Source organism: Neopsephotus bourkii, unplaced genomic scaffold (assembly GCF_033783945.1).
Source record: "Neopsephotus bourkii isolate Nb327-2 ecotype Australia unplaced genomic scaffold, CSIRO-AGI_Nbou_v1 NB_595, whole genome shotgun sequence".
Taxonomy (NCBI): Eukaryota; Metazoa; Chordata; class Aves; order Psittaciformes; family Psittacidae; genus Neopsephotus; species Neopsephotus bourkii.
Window position 1 is genome coordinate 1,344,191 of NW_026901096.1, and position 24,204 is coordinate 1,368,394.

Sequence of the window (24,204 nt, forward strand, 5' to 3'; positions counted from 1 at the left end):
TATATTCTCTTATCAACGAAAATAATATTCTCCATTGTGCATTATTCTTAAGAAGTGTGAGGAGGGATGGAGTGTTTCACTTGTTTTCTTACTGAAGCCCTGAATCAACTTATTCTTGTTTCCGAGAGGACCAATACGTAGGCAGCATCTAACAAGCACTCCAAGTTCCCAAGCCCAGATACACCCTCTCTCGATCCTCAATTTATGGAAGGGAGAGATGTGTATATATAACAGCTTCCTGTGGGTTTCACAGAAATGAAACCTACACGCACAGTAAAAAGAGGAACTATGTCTTGCTCAGAGAAGTGCCTGATGTGTGATCAGAGCTCCAAAGCACCCTGTAACAAGCTCCATCAGTTAAGTGTAGATGCACTCAGTCTCCCAGCTAGCAGTTCAAATTCACAAGATTCTTCCTGTCCTGTCTCATTCTTCTTACAGATCCCAAAGGGCTCATCCATAGCTGCAGGCACACACATAATGTGTCACTACTCTTATGTAGCTATTCTAGGCTTGCTCCACAGGGACCAAGGAAAACTGGTGATATATTTTCAAGCTCTGACGATTTTGTCACTGATTCAAGTGTACAAACCTCAGTGATACGTCTACTTCTGCTTGTGGTCCAAGTGCAGTATATACAAATTCTATATATCAAAATCAGCCAGGGTCAGCAAGTAATAACATCGGACAACATAGTAAACCATTTGAAATTACATGATGATGCCATGTTAAATTATTATAACATAGAAGCAGCTACTGGCCACAGCAAGAACACACTCTACACAGTCTGCATGTTCACAGCAAGAGGCAGCCTAGACTGATTAGATTACAGGCCAAATACATAAAAAAGGTGGAAGAAGAAAATAAGAACAGGTGAAATTCCCTTCCATACACTGCTGATTTGTGGGACACTGAGAAAAAAAAACAAACCAAACCAACAAATAAATGAGGGCACCCTACCTCTTTCCCACAGCCATGACCATTGCTTCAAAAGAGCTGTCATATCGAAGCAGTGGAATACTATGTCCAGAGAGGGTGGACTCAATGAATTCTGACAGTCCAAAGTATTTCTTGTTTTCATGGTATAAGTCTACACCCTAAAGCAAATGAAGTAATAAAAATATAAAGGTAAAGTCTAACAATTATCAATTTACAATTAATTGTTTGTATCTGGTGTTTTTGCAATCACATTCTTTAATAAGCATACATCTACTCAGACATATGAAAAGAAGGAGAGAAAGAAATAAAATTAGGTTTTTTGAGAGAACAGATGTTTGGCCCAATTTTTCCTTGTTCCTTTCTCTCTTTCTCTCTCCCTGCATATATACACACAGAACAGCTATGTATGGAATAAATATGCACACACATGTAGAAATTCCATGTATGTACATATATTTATGCAGTAATGCACTAGCGAAAGATTTTCAGATGGTTTCCATTTATGTAGCTCAAAGATTTTTAGCAGAGCTACTGTAGCTTACAGAAAATATTAAAAGAATAAAAAAAAAAGCAAAAAATGACAGGATAGGCAAACGGGAAAAGAACTTGACAAAGACTGAACAAGAAAAAGATGCCATGCAAGCTTCATTCTTGTTTACAAAAATCATGGGGCCTCCACAGTTTTGTCAAGTATGTAAATGCAAAATAGCCTATGAAGAGCTCAAAGCACCTTAAAGCATCCATCTTACATTGCTGTAGGAAGAAGGCCAGTGGATCTCATTGTAAGGGCTGATATGAGTATGCTGTGTCTGCAGTGCATAGGGGAAGGAAGTCACATGGAGGGTCACAATATTTGGTGCCTCTTTCACCTCCCTGCAGTTCAACAGTCTATCAACAAGTCCTGTAGACACTTCTGCTTGAGGATAAATGCTATGCATAGCACTGCAAAAAAGAAACACGAAACTCTCCAAAGTGATCAGCACAAAAGAACACTTGTGTCAGTGGAATAGCTTTAACCTGGATGTGAAATTGAAGTTACAATTGAAGTACAAGGAAGTTAGGGCTCTCTTCTTTGCCTGCTTTAGTTGCATAGAGAGATGAGAAATGAAAGGCAAATTATTTCACTGCAGCTGAAAATTTCTGTAAATCTGATAATGTCCCCAGCTAGAAAATTACCAGTCCCTTATAGCTATCAGAATATGAGACAAACAGTGAAAGGAAGCTGATGTTTGGGTGGTTACTGATAGACACATAGTCCTGTAGTAACTTCAGCTAGATTGTTAGTGCTGCCCTTAAGAAAATATAATTCTTAGCTACAAAAATCAAGACAGAAAATGACAGACAGTCAGTATGACAGAAAAACAAGGGACGCTATCTGTAATAGAGCTATGTTGAAAGGGAGTAATAGTTATTGCTAGGGTAAATGCCAGTATCATAGAACTCTTAGTGAATTCATGCCAATGTCTCTGTTGTGACTATGTGGGCAATCCCAGGCAATTACGCTCCACTTTTAGGCATCTCATTCAACTGAATTCAGTTAGATGGCATGAATCCTGCTGTGCAGAATAGTTACTTAAATATTTGTCACATACCTTTATTAGATAGATAAAGAGGAAAAAATACCAGAGTTAAGCAGCAATACAGGTACTTCCCTATCACTCAAGGGTCTTATATGAATACATGTCATAGCCCTTAAGGCTGTGACAGCTGTAATAGGCCATGTAAGTTCCTAAGATATAGAGGAGTTGAATAAGAAACCCTCACATGAAAAACCATAACTCTGGTGAAAATCATAAATCTCAATCAGTGTTGAAAGACCTTGTCATTTCATTCACAAGCAAGATTCCATAATTCTGGGCTTCAGAAACACTACTGTGCTCCCAAAGTTGGAATATCCTGGTATTTCTGGAGTTCAGTATCTTCTCCAAGCTCCATAATGCCACAGGAGCAAGAAAGGAAAAGCAGCCCAACTTCTCAGCAGGCAGTTTGTTGAGAAGCCAAGAAAGCATTGTTCTGTTAGGGAAGAAATTACTTATGCAAGTGAGCTGATGGAGAATTTAGTAGACATTGGACAGAAACCTCCCTGCTCCCGTGAGATGTCTGACATTAGTATGTATCCACAGAAGCTTGCAATTCTTACAAAATCAGTAGTCATAGAATCACAGAATCATAGAATAGTTAGGGTTGGAAAGGACCTTAAGATCATCAAGTTCCAACCCCCCTGCCATGGGTAGGGACACCTCGCTCTAAACCATATCACCCAAGGCCTCGTCCAACCTGGCCTTAAACACTGCCAGGGATGGAGCATTCACAGCCTCCCTGGACAACCTATTCCAGTGCCTCACCACCCTAACAGGAAAGAATTTCCTCCTTACATTCAATCTAAACTTCCCCTGTTTAAGTTTTAACCCATTACCCCTTGTCCTACCACTAATGTCCCTAATGAAGAGTTCATCCCCAGCATCCCTATATGCCCCCTTCAGATACTGGAAGGCTGCTATGAGGTCTCCTTGCAGCCTTCTCTTCTCCAGGCTGAACAGTCCCAGATAGAAAGTCCTGGATAGAAAAAACATTGTACAGGAAAAGAAGTACTGTTGGCTTACTAGTTGTCTGATCACTGTGAAGGGGTTTTGCATGTTTTACAGCCCAGAGGACACTGACAGAGGATAATGAGCTCTGTGTACTTTCAGAGAAAGCTTTCCTTTGAACAAATTACAACCAGCCAAAAAAAAACAATAGCTGTGGCTGACAGAAGGTAAGAATAGTGAGCAAGAAAAGCTGATGTGTTCCACTGAGGCATAATAAGATAATCAGGACAAAAATAAGTTATGAAGGACCTTGAAAACATGTTTATTCAGTGCGTGGGAAGATAGAGTTAGCAGGAAGATGCAAAGATGAAGGAAGGGATACATCAAAAAGCTGATCTTGAGAGCTAATGCAAATAATACTAATTTCTCTAAAAACAAGTTACAATTTTCTTACCTCATTAGGTCCCAGTGTGCATGATCATGGATTAGGACAAACAGAGTATGTGGATTCTGCATAGATTTATGTAAAAAGACTTTGAATTTGATCTGGGCCTCTGCATCTAGTTTCATAACATACTGTTCCACCCTCTGCTTTGTAAGATGTTCCTTTTCTAGTCCAAGTTCTAACAAAATACCTACAGAAATGGAATAAATGTCAGTATTTCCAGATAAAAATGCATTTACCAATGTCCTATAAATATAAAAAAAATGCTAACAACGAGCACCTGAGTGCCAGAGATGAAACAAAGTCTGCTGATAGGTCACTTCGGAGGGTGGAACACAGATCAAGAAATCAATTTTCTCAAAGGAACCCAAATCAAGATTTTGAGTGCTGGAGTCAGCAATTGAGCAAATATGAGACAGCAATTTCTGAGCCACCGCTAGCTGGAATGGACGAATCTCATGACGTTCAATCTCATAACCTGGAAAAAGGCAAAACTCTGTTTAGATATATGTCCAAAGTCTAACCTAACACAAAACGTTAGAGTTTGGCAAAGAATGACTGATCTACTCTTTAAGGTACTTTGCTTATGAACAGGAATTCCAATTTATGAAAATCTGTGTGGAATATGCATATAAATCTTTCTACGTTTGGGAATTTTGGTCCTATAAGTTTCTTAGATGAAAGTGAAATTGTACAATAGCATTCTGCTACCACAGAAGTAATAGAGCTTCAAAGGCTACAACACCCAGTGGAAGGAAGCAGAGCATCCATCTGAGACCTGAGTTGGTGTTTGCCGCATGACCTTTACTTTCAAGACCCTAAGACTCTGCCCAGATGGATCTAACTGCACACCCAGGGACCTGGTCTCAAGCGCCCAACTCCATGACCTCTGTAGAAAATGCTCCTTACTTACTTGTACACACAGCTGCTCCAGTTCCATTCGGTGCTGTTGATTTATTCACTGAAGCAGAAAGTGATGAAGAGATATGCCCTTGATTTTCCTGATAAAATTTCTCCAGCAAAAGATCAATGTCACCCTCTATCAAATTGAAGCAACAGTGAAATAAACATCCATGTTAATAAGAGTTGCATTTCATACTGATTTTTTTTTTTTTAAACATCTTAAAGAGCTTTATATATACTGTATATATACTAGCTGGTTATCCTTGGCTTATTGGCTGTTTTACACAGGAACCCTCTCATTATTTTCTGTTGCATCTGTTTTTACAACATACTACTAGTAAAATTCAAATCAAGTCATGGAATGACAAAAAAGCTCTGCAGACCACTGGCTAGGGCATTTAAGGATGATAGAAATCTAGCCTCAAGGTCCTGATGTATATCTGCAACAACAGACATGAAACTGGCTGTACTGATCACTAGTAGGGATTACAAGAAGCTTTGGAAAATCACAGAATCACAGAATGGTTTGGGTTGGAAGGGACTTTAAAGGTCACTAGTTCCAACCCCCCTGCCATGGGCAAGGACACTTTCCACTAGATCAGGTTGCTCAAAGCCCCATCCAACATGCATTTACATTGGCTGAGAAAAAAAACAGTAAATCTGAATGATAAATGTTTTTAAACCTTTGATATTTTTGAAAGACAGAAAGAAAAATTATTTGCTATAAAGCTAAAAGAGAAATATTAGTTTTGTAGCTCTATACAATGCTGAAGCAGGCAAGGTATGTCTTACTGAACTGTTTATATCTGCAAATACTTCCTATACTATTCAGTAGGGGCCTTGCTTGCAGACGAAAGCTATACAGAGAATGCAGTATGTTTGTCCTAAGAATTTAATATTTTCTCAGCAGTTGAAAAGATGTTTGAACATGTCTGCACTGAGCTCAGAAAGGCAGGGTCTGCCCTGTGAAGTGCAATCCAGTGAATATAGATGGCAACTATTTTCAGGATGCTCATTTACTTGTTTGGCTCAAACAGCAGCAATAGCAAAAGTGATTTCAAGAACCGCACTTTGAAGATACTAAGAACAGAAACACTAACATAATTGCATGATGGTTCAAGGAAAACAAGCTTCTCCAAAGTGACCACTCAAAATATGACGCATCCAGCAGGGTGTTCGTGAGTACAGATTTACTGATGTGACATGGATGGCACTGTGGATGGAGACTGTGACAGCCCGTTGACACTGACAGATATGCTGCATTTGCTTTCATTGTGTGATATGGTTTAACTTTCTATGTGGCTGGATATATCCCCTGATAATCCTGCCCGTAGTAATCCTCAGTACATTCAGTCATAAAATGATCCAGTAACCCCGCTCTCTGCGATTGTCCTCTCTTTTTCATGCATCATGATCAAGTGCACAGTATGATAAGCTGAAAGGGCAAATCCTACTTTTGATAAAATAGCTCTGTTCTATCATGATCTAAATAAATTCTGCTCTTAGGTCAAAAAAGGATTTACACATTCATACGGGTATGGTCTTGCACAGTATATGGATGGATTTGCATAGTTAAGAACAATAAGCTCAGACATTTGATGGCATATTTTTATGAAACAGGGATTCTAGAAACTTACTTTTTAGGAGGAATTTCAATTCAAATGGACTTTCACATCTTGGTTCTGAATTTTCTATATATATTTCTACTGATGTATTGCTTCCAGAAAGGTAATGAGCACAGCTAATTTCTCTGACTTTAAAGTGTCAGGGATTTGAAAACATGCTTCTTTATAACCTGCTAGGTACCTGGGCAGAGTGTGCTAAAGAAGGACCCCAGAGTTTCCGCTTTCCCTGTGACCAGCTGATAGTTAACTTCTTTTTGGTAGTCTGAAGGAGTGAGCATGCTCTCAGACAGAACTCTTGCCTGATACTTTCCTAAAAGACAAAAAAAGTAATTTTTAAAGCAATTCAAAATAAAGTTTAAAATGTTCTAAGTGATAATAAAAGTGCTACCCAGCTAAACGAATACCACACACAAAAATGGCAGAGATGAGCCTCTTCTCTTTGCTACACATGTATGCACCAGACACCAGCAAGATAAGATTCATGTTTTATAACCTTTGTGTTTCTTTCCCAGCGTAGGAAATATTTGCTGATACAGTATATAAAAAGACCATATAAATATTCGAAGGAATTGTCAGTTATCTTTCACTGATAATGAATCTTTGAATGGCTATGCAAATAATATATGTTATTATAAGTATAACCCTCAACAGGTTGTCAAAGAGAATGACCTTGACAGACCATCTTTTAGAAGCTAAGAAAATGTTTGGTCCTCTGCTTGCAGTAGTATCCCAGCCACCCACAGCAAGAGAGCTTTATGCACTACCTGCTCTGTAACTGGCTATTATTTTTGTAGTAGCATTGGCTGGGATGACTTGGTGAGGACACAGGCAACACAGGCAGAATGCAATTTGATGGGGAGAAACCCAACTGTGCAGCATCAACTTGGCTTCATCACATCCTATTGTTTGTTGATCAAAGCTCTGCTTTTTGAAGTAGCTTACTGGAACTCCAACAAAACTCCTCATAGCACTGGATTACTCTGTTTTGCCTAGAGATACACCCTTGGGATCTTACCTGTTATCACAATGCAGGAATCAATGGCTCGATTTCTACTGGCACATATGATCACCACATAGTTTGTCTTTATTAATTTTCCTTCAATGAGTAGCTTAAACATTTCTGAAAGACCTTCAGCCAGAGAGTAGCTGCACTCAATGATATGGACGCTATTGTTACAGGAGCTAGCAGCGAGGCCTGCCAGCCAGGGAAGCTGGGCTGAAGTCACTGGTGTGATTTGGCTGGGCACTTGAGGGAAGGCCTGTGGAGCAGCCTGTTGGTACTGACGGATTTCAGAGAGGTGTGATTCCCGCCATGAACGCATGAATATTTGCTCCAAATCCTCAATCAAAGGAACCTGGTCCGAGGCTAAAAAATATATTAAGAGAAAAGTAGCATGAAACAATGCCATTTCTCTAACCGTTGCGTTACAAACTTTTTTTCAAAACTTTTTCAAAATATGCCCTTTTTTAGAGATTACCATTGTTTCAGATTTATGCATGCATGAATATTGCCTTCAGCAGATGTGACCCAAATTTTTCATTCTGAAATGGCTTTGTGGTACTCAAGTAAAGCTGCTGTAATTGGAACCTTAGTATCAGTCATTAGAAATATTGAAGAGGTTGGGTACTGCCTGTCTCAGCATAATACTACTTCTAAACCACAGACTCTGTATAAAAGCAGGGAATTACAGATCTTTTCCTTTTTTTGTCTTTAGTTGCTATTGTCCCAGATTATAGGAGAAGATGAATGTTGTATATTTCAATCTGTCTGGTCTTCAAGATCTGATTATTCAGTTCTGCTTCATTTCCACAAATGAAAATGTTTTGTATCACATTAAATATCACTTAAGATTGATATTTAATATTCCTCTGCCCTAATATTCCCTTTCTCATTTGTCAGCATGTAATAAATTCATTGCAGTCTATGTGGATGTAAAATAATCTTACCTAGTTGAACAAGGTAGTAGACAGTCAGTAAGAGCTGCATTTCCTCTGAAATAGGCTGTATAGTGGAGGCACCATATTGTTCATATGCTTTAGATAAAGACTGTGAATTTCTGTAGCAGGTGTACAATAAAGGACTCACTATCACATCGTTAATGTTCCCACAAAGATATGGGAAGTTTCCATGACCTACAAAATGAGAGATGTTCAAAATGAGAGATAATTTCATAATCTCCCATGTACGCATTAAACAGTAAACCTTTGCATTTAATAGTAAACCTATGCATTTAATAGGTTTAATAGTAAACCTATGCATTTAACAGTAAACCTTTTAAAATGGACAGTTTAGCAGTGTTTAGCAGTAAGACATATCTTTGTATCTCTTAAAAAAAAAAAAAAGTTATAAGGCCTTGGAGGGTGAGGGCTTTACCTTTTAAAATAACTGGCTTTGCTTTACAGATTTTCAGCAAGTTGTCAGGAACTGAGACTGGTTCTCCTGAGCCCACCACTGGAGATGAGGCTGGCCCCACCAAAGCAGGCTGTGGTAAAGAAGATAGGCTTCCTCCATCTAAGATTTTAGATGCATTGTTACTGGAGTCAGGTCTAATAATGATTTCCTCAAAGAAAAGTTATTCAACATCATCTCATAACCACATTTGGTATCAGTATTAAATACTTTTTATGGTTACACACATTTCATGAGCTGTTACTACAACCCATACTAATGTGCTAACTTTTGGGGAGGACCAATTATATTGTTGCAACTTTGAATATTACACATGCATCTAAAGATTGTGAAATGTTTACAATCAGATATGCATACAAGAATACAGAGACTTATGTGATATCAGTGCACAAATAGTTATGATTTGTGTTCTATATGTTTTGCTTCACTACTTCTAAACAGAAAAAGTTAAGATTCAACATTTGCTCAATTGTAAGTTCTTTACAGTAATTTTAATTAAAAAAAAACACATTAAAAGAAAAAAACTGTGGAAAGAGGTTTATTTCACTGCATGTCAGTCCAGTCTGTGTCTAGACTACAAAATCCAAGTGCCAAGAAAACTGTGACAAGTAACTGAAACAATGGATGGTACCTTGACCTGAGCTATGACACTGCTTTTAATATCCCAAAGGTGTTTTGGTATCTAAAGATGGACACAGGCACGTGCAAGGATTTATTAATAATGACTTGATGTCTGAAACTTGGTGAGACTTAAACTCAGAGGCTCAATGAGAAATCAATGGAAATGAAGCATCTAAATGTGAGCATGTAGGTATCAAACACCTTCCAGAACTCTAATACGAATCTGCATGCATCCTTAAAATATTGCCTCTTTTCCCCCATTATTTTCTGAATAATGAAGCAAACATTATCATTACCTTAGGCATAGCTTACCATTTTTAATTCTGTTTGGAGCCTGTGGGTTGAGCTGCAAGTTCCAAGTTTCAGTAGACGACGGAGATTCTGGTGACCAACCTTTATGGCGCTTTTTTGGAGGCCCTGTATTTGTTAAAGTGCCTGAATAACAGTAATATTTCATAAAAGCATTAGAATTAATGTATGAGGGTCTGTGCATGATAATTCAATATGTCTTGTGCATTACATACTGTGGTAGACAGGTTCAACTCCATGAATATAATTTTATACGGGTTTTAATTTACTGTGTTATGTCTTGTTTCAATTTCTTGGAACTTTCTGGTGCAGAGAACTCTTAATTATCTAGGTAGACTTCATTTATTTTATACCAATGTTTTCCCTATACTAAGAACGATGTAGTAAGAATGAGACATGTACTAAGAATGCTTCTAAGTGTTCATATTTCGAAGTCAACACTCTGGGCATTTTGCTTCTTTCATTTCTGAATACATGACACAGTGTTTCATCTAAGTTACTGCAAAATAAAATTCTCCAGGGGTTCAGGGTAATATTAACACAGACCTGAGTTCTTTTCAACAGTTTTTCCCCTTACAGGACTTTTGTCACTTCTTGCTGCTAACCATCTTCAGCTTTATGTTATTCCATATAACTCCTAGCATATACTTCTGTACTTTCCTTCTCACCACATGTAGATTCAACACGTTTGTCTGTAAAACCCTAAGTTTCTCACAGCTTTTCTAGGAGTTCCTGATGATTAATATCTTGAATTAACTTTCATTAATTTCTCAAGTCTTCTTGTGCACCCCTGCAAATTCCTAGAATGATGTTTCAACTAACAGCAAGCATTTCTAATTATTGTGAGTCAATAGAGAGGGTATCTCTGCTCACTATCTTGCAGGATTGAGCTATTTCTGTTTCTGGACGTGGCTATGCAGAAATGGTAACACTACTTCACACTGTCTGTCTGTATCTCCTGGGAGAATGGCTAGTCCCACATAAAATGTAAGACAGAGTAAGAATCTTATATAAAAAGGAGGGGTTAATTTTGCAAAAGACATTAAAACTGAAAAGAAACCGGAAGTTTTCATATATAGAATAAAATTGTTCACTGGCTGGAGAACCTTACATACAGGTTTTCAATTACTTCGTTCCTTCAACGTTTACCATGTGAGGGCAGTATTTAGCCATTTGTGCCATTCATTCTTTCGTTTCCTGGCATAAGGTTGAGACAAGAGTCACAAGATAGAGCAATACAAAGAATTTATTTTATTAGAAAATGACATATTCTTTCCTGTGAATAAGTTATATGTGGAAGTAATCAATCTGAAATGAATTGGCAATAATATGTTGCTGCATAGAAAAAAGAGATCAAGAACCTGAATGTGCAGAGAAGAATTTGGCTGTGATACCAGCAGGGAAACTTGGGAAGATTTATTGTAAAATAGAGCTATAGCATGTTTCTAGCTATAGCGAAGACTAACTCTGTTGGTTAAACAAGTCAGTGGCACAGAATACAGTTTGTGATAGAAAATAATACAAAACATGGTAATAATAGTGAAGCAAGGACAGGTTTCTTAATTTGGAAGCAGTTGCCAGTCTAGTGCTCCATCCCAAGGTGAACTGCAACATAGGAATTATCCTATGAGTGATTACTTATAAATCTTTCTTAATTCCCTTCACAAAACCTGTTGGTGTTATTGATGCAAAGTAACACATTTTTTAAGAATCTGGATTCAGTATCTAGTCTGTAGTTCTATGAAAGGAACAAACTGTCGATATAATAAAAAACTTCCAATCAGTAATCTGAACTGTAACAAAGCCAGGGCTGAAAGCATTTAATATTTTTATTGTCTGCAAATTAACTTAGAAAAAGGTGTTACGGTCAGAAAGGACTTGGATGGATGAATTCTGTTCATACAGAAAACTGTGATCATGATATAATTTGTTCAATGCTTCTATTATACCCACAGAATATAGAGTTTAAAGTTATCAAGTAACACACGCATAGATACCTAACACTGAAGGTCTTGTCAGAACAGACGTGTTATTTTTCACCAACTGCTGTTTAGGCGATTCCTTGCCGTTATAAACTGCTGAGCTTAATGCTGCTGTTGAAGGGACATGATCCGTGGCTGCAGCTGGGCAGAAAAAAATAAAGGGTTTACAGTAAACATTTCTAGGTCAAGGCCCCCAGCTGATGCAATAAACTGATCACTCGATCATTTACTTTAATAGAGCTATGGGGATCTGCTGAGAGTGAATGCAATGGTGAATGAAGCAAACCCACTTCTGTTCTCATACCAGATTATTGCTTTCTACTCCCAGTCAAGTGCCTGGTAAGATCAGATTTGACAATTAAATACATATGTCAGAATCTTTAGCTTCTCTGCAGGTGGACTTTAGCTTTTACATGAAGTTTACTCAAGAACCAGCTATAAGAGTGAGAGAAGTTGTTTAAATGTTACCAAGAAGATCCCAAGCCTCTATTCCAATTTGACATCTTCTTTCCAAGCTTCTTTTTAACTGTGCTCTTAGAAAAAGAGAGGTTTTCTCAGGCATGATAGGCTTGTAATTCTGTAGCTTTTTTATGTATGTAACCTCTGAGCACCACCCCCCTAGCCCTCCACCCCCAAATGCTGATCTCCTATTAAAAAGAGATTAATGATTTGTTCCGGAGGAGTACCAGTATTCCAGGTCTATTGTCTAGTTTAACAGGTTTGTATCTCTCCTGTGTGAATCCCTGTAATAGTCACAAGACACTAAAGAGCTGTTTTCATTCTGAAGAAGCTCAGAGAGATCACTCTAGCCTCTATCATCCATCACCTTTCATTTATGTCAAGCTAATGGAAAAGTAAACGTGTCAGAAAGAATCTTTAATACAAAAGGAGTTACAGATACTGATAATTAGTTTGCTTTTTAAAATTAAAGCTACTTTTCTCAGCAGAAGAAAAACTCAAAAGCTTTTAAACTGATGCCCATAGAATGCCTGCAGTAAAGAAGATTCTGGTCATAACAAAATATACTGAAGAAAGAAGAAAAAGCTGTAATGATTCAGGTTCCTGTAACATTTGTCATCTGTGACCAGACAAACTACAGCTGGAGGAATATGAAACCTATTCTCATCAACTTTAAAAATAATGGCTTTTAAAAAAATTTGGTTTGCCTCAGCTATGAGCAAGCTGCAGATCACCTCTTTTATTACCTGCTAGCGTTTTATACATGACTTGGAGGGGGGGGAAAGGACAGGAAGTAGCCTTCAAAGTATGATTGCTTTGTTTACTTGAAATATCTCTAAGCCTATTCAACTTGTTCTATGTTATGCGGTAGTGTGCTTACTGCTTGTCTTTCCATTCACACACATCCACACAAATATACATGCACAGAAGAGCAGGAATAGGTGGAAACTTAGCATGTTTTCCTTTTAAGCAGTACCTGATTGTTGTGTCCCAGTTGGAGCACTTGGGTTTGCTGCTGGGACCGGCTCACTTGAGGTGCTTCCTGAGAGGCCCGAACTTTCCGGCAGCTGGAACAACGTTCTTGAGCAGGTGCTGGATGAAGGTGGCCGGTTTCTGAACTCTTAAAAAGAAGGAAACTTCTTATCACTTGAGAACAGCAGCATTTGCCTTTTCTCTGCATATTTGATTTGATAATTTCACACACAAATTACTTAGAGGCTAAAGCACTTGGAATGAAGGAACCGACATCTTCAGACATGCCATCCTCATACTGAGTCAATCAATTGCTTTTTACAGCTACTCTAGTAATCACCTGGCTTTAAAGAGTCTTTCTTTCTTTCAACTGATCTGTCTTAAGTTTTACACAAATGCCAGTCCCTGTGATAGCTAAGCCTGGATGATGAAAACCAGAGCTCGAGGAAGACAGCTTCATTATCTTACCTGCCCCTTTCCAGCAGATTACAGATCCTTTGGTCAGAGCTCCCTGTGCATTCCTGACCAGATAATACTTTAAGTGTTTCTGTTTCTTGGGCTGAGTGGTCAGTTTAAGATTAATGTGATTTGAGAATTCTGTAAAGTAGCAGAAACCCTTCTTGCCACAGCCAACACAATTGCCAGAGAAGCCTGATAAAACAAACAATACACATAATCCAATGAGATAGGGGTGTCATTATTAACAACATCAAATACGACCTTTTCCTGGAGAAAAAATCTTTATTTATTTTCAAAGAGTGAACTTACGAACATTTTCCTCAAAAAAACCTATTTCATCAAGTCTGTTGTATTGCACTTTGGCCACCAGACTGCAAAAACAGGGCCCCATGTTTACAGAACAAGTAAAGTAAGCCATATTTCTCATTTTCTCCCACCAGAAAAAGATCCCGATTCTTATTTATTACCTACCTGTGAAACACTAAACCAAGAAGTTTCTGACTGAAGAGTACTGAATCATGTGCTTAACCCCAGTCCTATTCAACACCAGGGAAGTACATGTTTCACTTCTGTTTCAGCTTTCACTGAAATTAAACATACAATTAAAGTCTCAAGAAATTAGGTATATTTAATCTATTATATTTAATTAGATTTAAGTATATTTAATTACCAAGTACCTACTAGAGATGGTTTTTCAGAGAGGGAAAAGTACTCAAGCCTTCCTGGGCTATTAATTTCAAGTAGCTTTTTCAAATTGTGGCTGGACCATGTCAGCACTTCACAGCAGTTTAAACTATTTATGATTAGGGAAGCAGAGCATCTGCAAATTTATAGACACAACAGAGACATAGCCCTAGTATGTAAAGAAGCTTACTGTACTCAGGTTTGATGGGGCATTTCCAGGGATACTGCCATTTCCTCTCATTCTGAGATGTACACTTTGAGCCTCAAAGAGGAGCTCATGGTTGTGATGCCATTATCTTTGCAAATAAACGGGATTCCTTGCACAGCTGACTATATGCCTTTTGGTTCTTAAATTACCTTTTTATCCATTTTCCAAAGCATTTCCTAAAAATTTTTCATTTTGCTCCAGACCAATACAACTGTCTGTAAATACTTACCTACAGAAATGCTATAGTGTGTGATTAGAAGATAATCTCCCCCGAGGAAATTTTCTCTGTTCCCTACATGACCTGAAGCATGACATTTTCTTTTGTTTTAATCATATCTAATGAATATTTTTATGTGTCATCACAAGAACTGAACTGGAACGGGTGTGTTCAGTGAATTCGAAGATGGCAAAACTAAAGGAAGTACATTTCATATAACAAATGGACAGTGACATTGGAAATAAATAACTGGAGTAAAGGATCAGTAATATGGTAGAAAAAATTAAGATCTATTTATGATTATTTCAATCACATATTTCAAAAAATATAGTTTTCAAATTAATGCTCAGTACCTTTTTCACTGTGTAAACTACAAACTCTGACATATCATGCTTTGCAAACACCTGTTGCTTGGTTTACAGACCCTCCACTTTCATTAGTTTTCAAATGGCTCAGAAGAATTTATAAAAATACTAAGTTCATGTGGAAATTGGTCAGGTATCCATGGGAACAAGTGGCTAACAGCTATAGAAAGCTGCCTATTATCTCTGATCTTGGTTGGCAGGATGATAAAGGTCATTATGACTCATAAAATCAGGACAAGTCACGACTCTGCAGAATCCTCTGTGTTACATCAGTCAGCACAAAAGCATCTGCCTAACATCACAGAGCCTTCAGTAGCTGCAATAAAAGTAACAACAAAAGGAAACAAAATTACAACGGATGTGGCAAAGCTGTACTTTGCATGCATTTTATGTAGATTAAGAAATCATAAAAAGCATGCTGCTTCTGTAAATGAAAACTTCCCATACACTTGGCAGCCCACTGAGTATGACCAGCTGTGCTGCAGTTTTTGCCTGATCGCCACTTACAAGCCCTTACATGTTTTCAAATGTGAGCATGAAGGGACCGTTTCCAAAACTAAAATAGAGGTACCTGCAGGTTTTATTGCTTTGCTGGGAGTGTCCAGCAACTTGCCAAAGCCACAGGTGGAAACATCTGTTCAACAGAACTTGGGCAGTGGTCACAAAACGTTTTCATGTGGAGTTTAGTTCAGTTATTATTGGTAACTGATCATGCATTGTTGGTAAATCACCATCTGCCTAGATGCAGCAATAAAGTCTACCTGAAATAACCTTTTGCCCTAATCGCCTATTTTTAACTCTGTGAAGTCTACTGGAAAACTATTTTACACCACATATAGCACACAGGTGAGGCCCAGGAAGGATTAAACAGACCTAAATTTCCACCTGCTTTGAAAAGTCCATGGAGAACTTTTTAGAAGTGTATTTTTTAATTTTTCTTTTAAGTCAAACTATCACCTTTCACCTCAAGTTTCCCAGTTCCTATGAGTCCAACTAAGAGTCCTTTCTTGCAAGTCCCTGCCAACACCATTTTTCAACCCATTTATTCTCTCTGACATTCTCTTTGATGATAGCCATTGCTTCATTGCTCCAGCTCAGCCCTGACATCACAGCTAGAACACAGCATGGTCTTATAATTCCAATGCAATAAAATGCTGTTCAGCCATTACCCATTGCAGGGCTTTACCAACCTTGCTCTCAGCACTTCATGTAGCAGATTGAGTAACACAGAGAACCCAAACATGTCATCAGTGTCCTTTCACTGAGCGCTCTGTTTCACATGCCATGGCCCAAGGCAGCAGCTGATACAGGGAACAGCTTGTTTCATAAACAAGCTGCATTAAATATTCTTCCATACATTATAGAGAGGACAAAGGTCAGGGGAGCTGGGGCAGCCATAACGTGACTCAATATATCTATGTCATGGGATTGATTTCATGAGAGAATTAGAAATCAATGCCTGGAGTTTAGGGGCTAAAAGCCTTTCACCTTTAGGTCACCAGTTCATATCCAACTCAGTTCAGCAGTGACTTCAGGCTGTGCCCTCTGAAGACTGTTTAATCACAAGGTGTTTGATTGTATCTGATATTTTATCCTCTGCATTTGCTTGAATTTGCTCACATCACAATAATCAATTGTCCATGATTTAAAAAGCTCTTCCACAGTAGGGACCTTGTGTTCAGAATAAGGACCTTGGACTTAAAAGGGTATGAAACCTGACCTACCTTCTCACTGGGGAAATAGTTCTTTTGGATCAACAGTGAGCTTGTGCTCAAAATAAAGAGAGGACTTCAAGATTGAAGGATATCCATCTAAAATTTCAGAATCTAATCTTTTATAAATTGTCTGAATATTTTCTTCCTGTTTCTCTTTCAAATAAGTAACAGGCTTTTAATTAATGTTACTATCCTTGTGGAAAGTTGGCAACTTGCTTAAACAAAGAATGATGATATTATCAACTTTTCAGCAAAAGTGTTTCTTTTCAGTCTTGCAAGAAAAAGCACACAAACACTGACAATGCTCCTCATTTTTTCCACCACGTGGTACCACTCCATGTAAAGACTGAAGTCCTAAAATGTCCTTAAAAAATAAATTAAATCAATATGGTCAAGCTGGAGAGTGCCATTGTATGGGAACTCACTGCTGCAAGAGCCTGATAGATTATTGCACATTTTAATAGAAGCAGTCACTGTATTTTATATTACAGTGTTTTTATCTTACACACAGCTTACAGTGCAAGCAAACTAAACCCCTCTGTCATTCTGACCTCAGGGACCAACCAAAAAATAAAAGGATTTCTTATTCCTTGCTAGGGATGTGGGCACCTCTTTGGTTCTTTGGGAAGGAAAATGATGGGTGAATAGCTGCTTTGTTTATCATGAGAGACTCTCCCTGAGACTGAGAACTGGGGGAAAAAAAACATCAGAGGACAAACCTTTGTGAGTGGTACATGTTAGCTGCTTTTATTAGGAAACACTAAATATCAAACACAATCACAGAAGTGCTTCCCCCATCTAAGCATTACTTCAGGTCGCATAAAACCTGAGAAACGGCTTCTTAAAGGCAAAGAGCTAAGTCTGCTTTGTAGAGTAATTAAACTTGTGGTCTAACTTGATGAGCAGAATCATAAAAGTACATGTTCAGACACAGAATGTTTTGCTTGCTAAAAAATACAGTCTTTTCCAGAAAATGGGATTTTTTTTCTATGGAAATAATATGTCAATTGTAAAAAAAAAACAACCAAACAAAACAAAACAACCTCCAATAGAAAGCACTTGCAAATCACAAACACATATGCCTTGATGGTGGGACAACTTATTAGCATAATCAATAAATTAGCACATGCCTCAGAGGCATATCAACAGACCCTAATGGGAACAAGATTGTCAGTCAAAAGCTGGCCCGGAAACTACTGAGACATTTCCTGTTTTCTTCTGGAATTTTTGTAGGCTCCACAAGGCATCTTCACAAACATATGCAGCCAGACCATGAGAAATCAGGAGACTATTGTGCAATTCATTAGTGTCTTTTCCCCTCAAATATTTGGGGGTTTAAGAAATCTACAGTACTGAGTAACAGCTGCCTTACAGAAACACAGCACATTAAGAGAAAAGCATTAAATTAAGCAAAAACAATTGTGTTGAAGGGTTACAAGTGATGTACCTGTATTAGCAATAAACCTTATCAATGTATGGCATATACTCTGACTTACGAGGAGAGCTCATTTCAATTCTAAATTTATCCAGTTCTATTTCCCTCTAAACTTAGAAAAGCTTAAAGGGGCCACTTTCCATGTTGTTTCAGAAGGCCAATATGTTTGAAGGAGAACAGCCTAAACTCAGACCAAAAATAGGCCTTCTAGCTTATCGTTAAAAGAAAGACAGTAAATAGAGCTTTCCTTCTTCATATGAAAAGCTTTCAACTTAAATCTATCACATGACAGAGGTCACTGTGCTATACTAATAGAGAATCTATAACAAGAATGGTTCTTTTATCTCACCAATTGTCTGTAACTAATGAGACTAGTCATGTCTGCTTCTGATTTTACTTACCCTGATTTGACTTCCATCAGTGTGTGAAAACCAGAATCAAACAATAATTTCTATCTACAGTTTCATCTGCTGTACAAATAGTATGCTATTCTCATGTCAGTAAGATATATTGTGGGTTTTTTCATTAGATTAGGGACCAGGAACATTATTCTTTTCCCAGATGAATACTTGGATCTTAAAGAAAGTAAGTTCTTTCATATTTAAGCTTGTTATAAAACACATAAAAGTCATCCTACAGAATTACTAAAATTCTTTGCAATAGACTGTGATTCACTGGTGTTTAAGCGTATAACAGCCAAAAATAAGCATTTAAATGGTTCCAGGAAACTAAAATGTATTAAATAAGCAAGCTGAGGATGTAAGTAGCACAACAACCTCTCAGTTATGTTCCTGTTGCCCTTTTCTGTTCTTGTTTAGCATGCAATTAACAATTACACTACTTCCTCTCTACTAACAGCCTAAGGAGCTTAAGCTGTTAATAGTGCTAGTGCTGAATGACTTGAGTGGTACAACATTCCTGTCTTTATCTTTAAAATGACAACACATGGGTGATTTACAGCCCTCCTAATTCTTTTACAATCACTGGTCAAATGTACTGTGACCAATCCAACTCTGCAAGATCACATAAGGAAAGAAATAACTGTACATAGAATTGCATTACGCACTTTCACACCACACTGTCATCCCAAATGCCTTGAAGAGCTGCTCAAACTGAGCTAAAAACTGAGTTCATGTCATAACCCTCAGTGTTTGCGAAAGAAAACTTGTGACAAATGCTTACTTTTTGCTATTTAAAGCTTGGACTGGGGGACAGATATAAGATGCAGCATTTATGTGGTAACTAACAAAGAAAATACATAAGAACCTGAGACTGATTGAAAAAAAGAGTTCTCCCTTCAATAATGAACCTCTTTTGCCAATATAAAAACTATTCCATTCTAATAATATTAATATTCAGTTTATTCATTCAGTCACATGATCACAGATCTTCCTTATCTGGGTTGATTTCAATGAAGCTAATGGCCACCAGAAAAGCTATAATAAAAATAGATAAAAGGATCTAGTTTTATGTAAGAAGTTAGACTTTTAAATGGATGAAAAGCAAAAAATTGGAAGTATCTTACAAAGAGATTATTCAAACACACTATATTGCCTAAGTACACATAAGGAAAAAATTAAATTTATAATCATTCGTATTTATTTATATTGTGATAATAACAGAAAGGCATTGGTTAGGATCCAGAACACGTTATTGTTCAAATACAGAGGAGAATATCATCCCTATCTCAAGAGATAAATAAAAACTGTCATAAATTTTTGTAGTTCAAAGTACCATCAAACCATTTCCATGTATATAGTAGCCTGAAAATTCCAACTGACAGACCTCCAGTCTGTTCATGTCAGTATTTGGAAAGCAAAAATAGACAGGCAGCAGGTCAACTACTCCAGTTACCAGCTGTCCACTTCCAGCAACTGGGACGTCAACCAATTGGACAATGACTTTTAGCCTTGAACTAATGGATAGAAGGTGATGAAGCACTTCTAACGAGCTGGCTCATTCTATGTGTTTCCAAAGCAAACATAGCCAGCTCTGAGCTGTTATCTTGTTGTGCATCACCAGTGATCATTACTGTAGACGTGGAACGGAAATAAGATCTGCTGAACTCACTCTGCAAGAAAAGATTAGCTATAAATTGTAGCCCACAGAAAAATCCACTTACTGCAATTCCAGACACTTACCCAGCAGGGCATTGTGCCCATTGTCATCTGGCAGGAACCTTTTATCCACAGCACACACTAATAGTTGATCAGGTAAATTTGGTGACTTTGCACCAACAAGTAAAAATCCTGATGGTACCTCAATATGTTCATTGGAAATTGAAACCAGCCTCAAATCTTTACCAGCCTGGCAGAAACCTAGAAAAAAAAAATCAATACATTTTAAGTTGAGAAGATATTCTTTAATACTCACAACTGTCTTCAGCAAAGTAATTCCTGTATTTTTTATGAGAAACAAAGTTGTATCCTCTGAGGTCAAGGGCATACTCAGAGATAATTTTCTTCCCTGCCTTTTGGTCAGCCATGAACAGATGCTTCCGGTACAGTGAACAGAACAATAAATATGAAAATTTACAGTGAAGTTTCTCTTAATGATGTTTTTCAACCAAAATATTTATGGGACTATTCATTATCATCATAACTTCGGTCAGGCATTCAAAAATGGAGGTAATGGTTCTCTATATCTGGTGAATTTCACTGGCTTTTGCTGGGGTTTTGAATATTTTTTATGGCAATACTGAATAAGGTACACTTTAAACAGAAAAAAGAGATGATAAAGCCGCAAGAATTACCACATTCATTTTAGCAAACATCATGCCTGCAAACTCAACCTTTTAAAGGCTGCGTTGCCTAGGAGAACTGTTCTGTCCTCATGCCAGGCATTCCAACACAAGTGCTTATCTTAGACACTGTGCAAAGACCCTGTCAAATATAAGACCAATCAAGAGAAATCCAGCTTTATCAGGCAGGTAGTGAACACTGATATCTCTTGGATTTCTATATTGCATACGTTAACTCATTCTGATGAATTATAGGGAAATGACACCGATTCTACCCTTTTCAGTAAAGTAAATGCCTCTGATAGCACATGTAGTGCATTTCTTACCATCAGTAGTGCAACATCCTTCTGGGGGAGGCTTCACCTGATAAGAAAGAGGACTACATGATTCTGAGCCTTCTTCTTCCTCCTCTTCTTCTTCTTCCTCATTATCTGCTCTGCTGCCTGCTACAAATTATCATAACATAAATGACTAAAACAACTTAAAACAACTGAAAACACTGGCAACAAACCAATGAATGAACAGGGTGACCCAGTTACAGAAAGTATTACAGCAAACTAGATTCTCTCCTCTTGACAATGGCTTTACTGCTGCCAACTCTTAAGATATTTGTTGTTCCTTTAAAGCTTCAACTTCCAGTTATGCTTACAATAGAATGTCTTTCATCAAAAAAAAAAAAAAAAATAAAGCTTTTCACTCCTGTGCAAAAAAAAAGTTCAAAAGCATGACCCAACTGCACCTGAGAAAGCAAAAAAGAATACAAAAAGGGCAAATAAAAAACATCTTCCATTTATTATTTTTTAATCTCATTATTTACAATCTAATCTAATGATTTTTAGAGACCTAACTCTAGAGACCTAACCTAAGTTCTTGTTTGAACTCTTGCTAGTCACAACAGTGTAACTGTACCCTTTTGTTCACAATATTAGCAGCCAATATAAACCCAAAGTCATTACTTCTTAGCACTTTAGAATGCTCTGGCTACAGTCCAAGTACAGATTTTGTTAATTAGGTATTGACTGGGTCCTTGGTGTTGTAAAGGAGACTGAAGAAACTCCTTGAAACTAGGGTCACCACAGACGATGCCACGATAAGAGCATCTAATTCTCAGGCCGTCTGTCTCATACCAGAATCCAGAGCTCCAAGTAAAGCACTGCCGCTCACTGCACAATGTCAAGGAAAGGCAAATGTCTAGGAAGATGATTCTCAGCAGCCTGTGCGTGGGCTGTGCTTGTCTAGGAGGCAATAGTGAGTACTGGAGAAAAGAATATGCAATGTAGGCTTCATTTTTTAGTGGGCCTTAGGTCGTTTTTACGTTCTTGAGGATCAGCAAGAAGCCAAATAGCTGTTTGGATTTGGACAAGTAAAATAGCAGTTAGGCTCTGACATTATTCTGTTGATCTGGTTTTGTCTTGAAACAGAGAAACAATGAAGCACACTGCAGTCATCCTCCAAAGCTCAGTGTCAATTGGGCATACTCTTTGCTGCAAGTGACTTTGACCAGGCACTGAGAATCATCAAGGATTTATCTTTTCCTATCACCTTCCTCAGAATATCATTTTATTGACAAATTATTGTAGAATCAGCTAAACAAATACTACAGAATAAATGAGAATGAGGCAGGAAGCTGAAGAAAGTAAATCTGGAGTTTGAAGATTTGTCTCTAAAAGCTAGTACAACTTACACACCAATCTACAAGAGGATTTGAAGGGCATGTTTACTTTTCTGTATCTAAACATCAAGCTTCAGTCCTGGTACACACAGAATCATAGAATCATAGAATAGTTAGGGTTGGAAAGGACCTTAAGTTCATCAGGTTCCAATTCCCCTGCCATGGGCAGGGACACCTTGCTCTAAACCATATGATGACTGTTTTAAGGCCGTAGCCTAATGACAAGAATGATGAAAGTGAACAAAGGGAAAAGTTAAGCTCTTTGCTACTTAAGTTAGGGGTAAGTTATGTGTTATGACTTAACCTTGACTAACATCCAAATGCAATGCAAAAGGTGTGAGTTTGGTTCTTCTCTCTTTCCCCGCACTCCCAGTCATGAAGTTCCACCCTCCCTCTTCATTTCAGCTCTCACACTTACCGGAGCCTGCTTTGAGCCAGTCTTGCTAACCCAGCAGAAAACTAACTAAGCAAACAAAAGAGTTTTTTTTTTAACAAGGTTTATGTGTTAAATTAGCTCAGTGGAAAATCCAGAAAGTGCTAAAATTGATGAAAAGGGAGAAAATGGGAAGACGTGGCTTGGGGGGTGGGGAGCGGAATGTGGGATTTTCCCCTTGGGCAGTGATAAACCATTAGATTTGTTCAGCTATAACAGGTAATTTCACATTAAAAATAAATAAATAAATGAAAAGAGATGAGAAATGAAAGTGGAGACTAAAGAACAGGAGAGCTACAGCAAAGATCAAAAATGAAAAGAGTGTAAGAGCAAGTATGGGCCTATAATACACAGGGATGAGCTGCTGTCACCTGTAAAGGGCATTTTTATTAGGGCTTCTGCTGCTTGTTTCAAAAAAGATCTGCAATTTCTTCTTCCATTTTACTTTTCAACCCAGGCCATTTCAAAAAAACTCTATGTCTGCATGTGTCTGTTCCACATCTTTTTTTCTTGAGCAATCCCAGAAGAACACAAAATCAAGCACTCAAACCAGAAAACAAGATGATGGCAAAAGTGGACTCACAACCATGGTACATACATTTCTATTACAGAACAGATGACATAACTTGATCAAGATCCCTTAAACCAACAGAACTGTGAAGCGTTTGTTCATATTTTGTGGAATTTATATTTATTCATAGATACCATAAACACCGTTGCTTCCTTTAAGGAATACTTTTCAGTTCTCACAAAGGACTTATTAGACCTTTATGTTATAAGTTGTGATTAAATTATTTCACATGGAAAATTCTTCTCTCCTTAAGGTATAATTTAAATATAAGTTATGCAAATATTTTAATATACATATATTTTTTTCTCAGTGGGACTATTCATACAGCTATCATCCACAAATGGATTGCAGCCTCAAAATATTGCATCCATGAACAGTCAGCCTCCCTTACACACAGATCAAGGAAGGAACTAGTTAACCAGACACAAGTTAGCTGCAAAGTTCACATTAGAACGTGGTGCTGCTACCAGAGCTGGGTTCAACAACACTCAATGAATAATCTCACTGCAGTGTTT

At 37.7% G+C, this 24,204-nt stretch overlaps 1 protein-coding gene across 4 annotated transcripts in view; it reads right to left on the reverse strand.

Annotated features, from left to right (window-relative positions):
* GREB1 (growth regulating estrogen receptor binding 1) overlaps positions 1-24,204 on the reverse strand; it is a 96,795-nt gene that overhangs the window by 28,765 nt on the left and 43,826 nt on the right. For 3 of the 4 annotated variants that reach the window (XM_061351715.1, XM_061351712.1, XM_061351713.1), the window contains exons 3-17: positions 21,340-21,459; positions 20,415-20,591; positions 13,659-13,841; positions 13,195-13,338; positions 11,775-11,900; positions 9,781-9,903; positions 8,812-8,949; positions 8,385-8,570; positions 7,453-7,803; positions 6,619-6,747; positions 4,823-4,948; positions 4,190-4,387; positions 3,919-4,099; positions 1,686-1,878; positions 958-1,094 (exon numbers count right to left, since the gene is read on the reverse strand). In XM_061351715.1, coding sequence (XP_061207699.1) covers positions 958-1,094; positions 1,686-1,878; positions 3,919-4,099; positions 4,190-4,387; positions 4,823-4,948; positions 6,619-6,747; positions 7,453-7,803; positions 8,385-8,570; positions 8,812-8,949; positions 9,781-9,903; positions 11,775-11,900; positions 13,195-13,338; positions 13,659-13,841; positions 20,415-20,591; positions 21,340-21,459 — 2,512 coding nt within the window. The remainder of the gene's footprint in view (positions 1-957; positions 1,095-1,685; positions 1,879-3,918; positions 4,100-4,189; positions 4,388-4,822; positions 4,949-6,618; positions 6,748-7,452; positions 7,804-8,384; positions 8,571-8,811; positions 8,950-9,780; positions 9,904-11,774; positions 11,901-13,194; positions 13,339-13,658; positions 13,842-20,414; positions 20,592-21,339; positions 21,460-24,204) is intronic. The other variant, XM_061351714.1, reaches the window with a different exon arrangement.